The sequence below is a fragment of the Eurypyga helias genome, unplaced genomic scaffold (genome assembly GCF_000690775.1).
Source record: "Eurypyga helias isolate BGI_N326 unplaced genomic scaffold, ASM69077v1 Scaffold46554, whole genome shotgun sequence".
Classification (NCBI taxonomy): Eukaryota; Metazoa; Chordata; class Aves; order Eurypygiformes; family Eurypygidae; genus Eurypyga; species Eurypyga helias.
This window is the reverse complement of record NW_010246408.1, coordinates 1-1,937: the sequence shown is the minus strand read 5'-3', so window position 1 is coordinate 1,937 and position 1,937 is coordinate 1. Positions and strand designations below refer to the sequence as shown.

Here is a 1,937-nt window from a genome sequence, read left to right as displayed (position 1 = left end):
CTAGCTGAGGTTAAACCATGACAATACCATAAGGTAAATTACTTTTTGTTATTCTAATTATCCAGTGGATGTTAGGAAAAATAATGTAGTAGCACTTGTTTCAGAAAAAGTCAATAGAGCTTTCTCTGTCAAATTCATCTCTAGTACAACTCTAATGAAGTCAACAGTGTTTCATAAAGGAAAATTTGGTGCACTGACAACATATATGTATACTCCTTATATATCCTTTTGAGTAAAAATTTAAAATAGATACAGCATTAGATACTTTACTGAGGAATAAAATTAGTCACAGAAGAGTATAACCCTCTCAGTTTCACTGCAATGTGTATTACACGGTCCCTGTTCCTTTAATTGTAACATGTGAGGCTATAGCTCTGTATACTTACATAGCCGTCTAGTGGCCTCCTCTCATCACAGTCCCTGATTGGGCTAATGTCCTGCCTCATCACCCAAATAGGTTCTTTTGGTTCATCAGGAGTATAAGGAGAACGAACAGTCCTTGTCTTCACTTCCTCAATAGCTTCTTTAATATCTTTGATGGCCAGTGATATTGCATCTTTTTTTTCCTTTCTGCACCTCTGTACTGATTCTCCTGAGTTGTCTGTGGCCCTAGAGCCAGCTGATAGTTGACCATTGCTTTCGTGACCCCTGCCAGGGAGAGCATGAGCATGCTCCAAGGTCTGCTCTGCCTCTAGTATGTCTTCATCAGCCTTGCCCAAGCTCTGAGAGCTCATACTCTGTTTCACCTCTGCCACAATCTCATCAATATCTTCCTCTTGTTCATAGCTGTCCATTCTTGGATATGGAGCAAACTCTGCCTCTTTTTCAGGGCTGTCTGACTCTCCATCAGATCGTTCATCATAATGGTGAAGGCGGGCACCAAGAGCTTCTTTGTGATAGTTTTCAGCTTCTTCCCTTTCCCACTCATAGAGGTTAAGCCCCTCCCTAACATCAAGGTCCAGCACATCCCCTATCTCCTCGTACACATGCTCCTGCTGCCTATAGTCAGCATAGGGCTCAGCATATCGCTCATCCTCTCCTTGGTGGAGTGGCTGGTGAGCATAGACATAACCTGAGTATGCTGCATTCATGGCTTCCTCATGTTCAATGGAATGGAAACGTACATGATTGGGCAGTGTTCGATTTTGAACAGCCTCAGAGTTCTCTGCTTCAGCATTTTCTGTGTACTCTTCAGACTCAGGCCTGTACTGCACTGTATATGTACTCTCATCCTCATTCTCCTGTACTATATCTACATCATAACCATCCCCTGCTGGGGCTATAACATCCCCTTCCACCATGTCCATCTGATTGTGGAAATCACTCTCAGTGCTGGCTGATCGAGCTAGCATCCCTTCTTCTTCCTGCCCAGATGGTACCCCTTGGTTGGTGTTTCTGTTCCTTGAATAGCAGATCACAGACTGTTGTTCCTCTTCTACCTGCGAGTGCTCCAAGTCAGCTTCCACTGATTCATTCATATCTTCTTTTGCTGGCTCTTCATTCACCTCCACCTCAGATGGTGTAACCAAATGGTTCATGGAAAGTTCTGGTGTGTAGGCCACTTATTCTATAGACATTTTGTCTACCAGGACTAGAAAGAAATTAAGAGTGATGTTATTAAAAAAAAAACAACCAAAACCCAAACAAAAAAACCCCAACCAAATACACCAACAAACACACAACCACAAATAAAACAGTCAAACAAAGCTCCCAAATGTGTAGTCAAAAAACAACCCCAGATTAGCAAAAGGTTCCCTTGCTTCTCCAACAAAGTTTTAGCTTCCTCAGCTCTGAAGTCAGAGGACAATCAGCACAACAGCATGACATTCCAATGCAAATTGATTTCTACCAGCACTATTCATTCAGAAATGGGACCACAATTCCTTTGAGAATTGCAGTTTAGAGTTTTATGGACAAATTATCATAGAATCATAGAA

The 1,937-nt window shown here is 42.0% G+C and overlaps 1 protein-coding gene across 1 annotated transcript; it reads right to left on the bottom strand.

The window, feature by feature from the left end:
- Positions 1–386: 386 nt before the first annotated feature.
- LOC104508675 (amyloid beta A4 precursor protein-binding family A member 1-like) lies at positions 387–1,538 on the bottom strand (the record flags this gene model as incomplete). The annotated part of the gene is made up of 1 exon (XM_010150382.1): positions 387–1,538. A coding segment is annotated over exon 1 (1,152 nt), but the record flags the coding sequence as incomplete, so codon positions are not given.
- Positions 1,539–1,937: the final 399 nt, after the last annotated feature.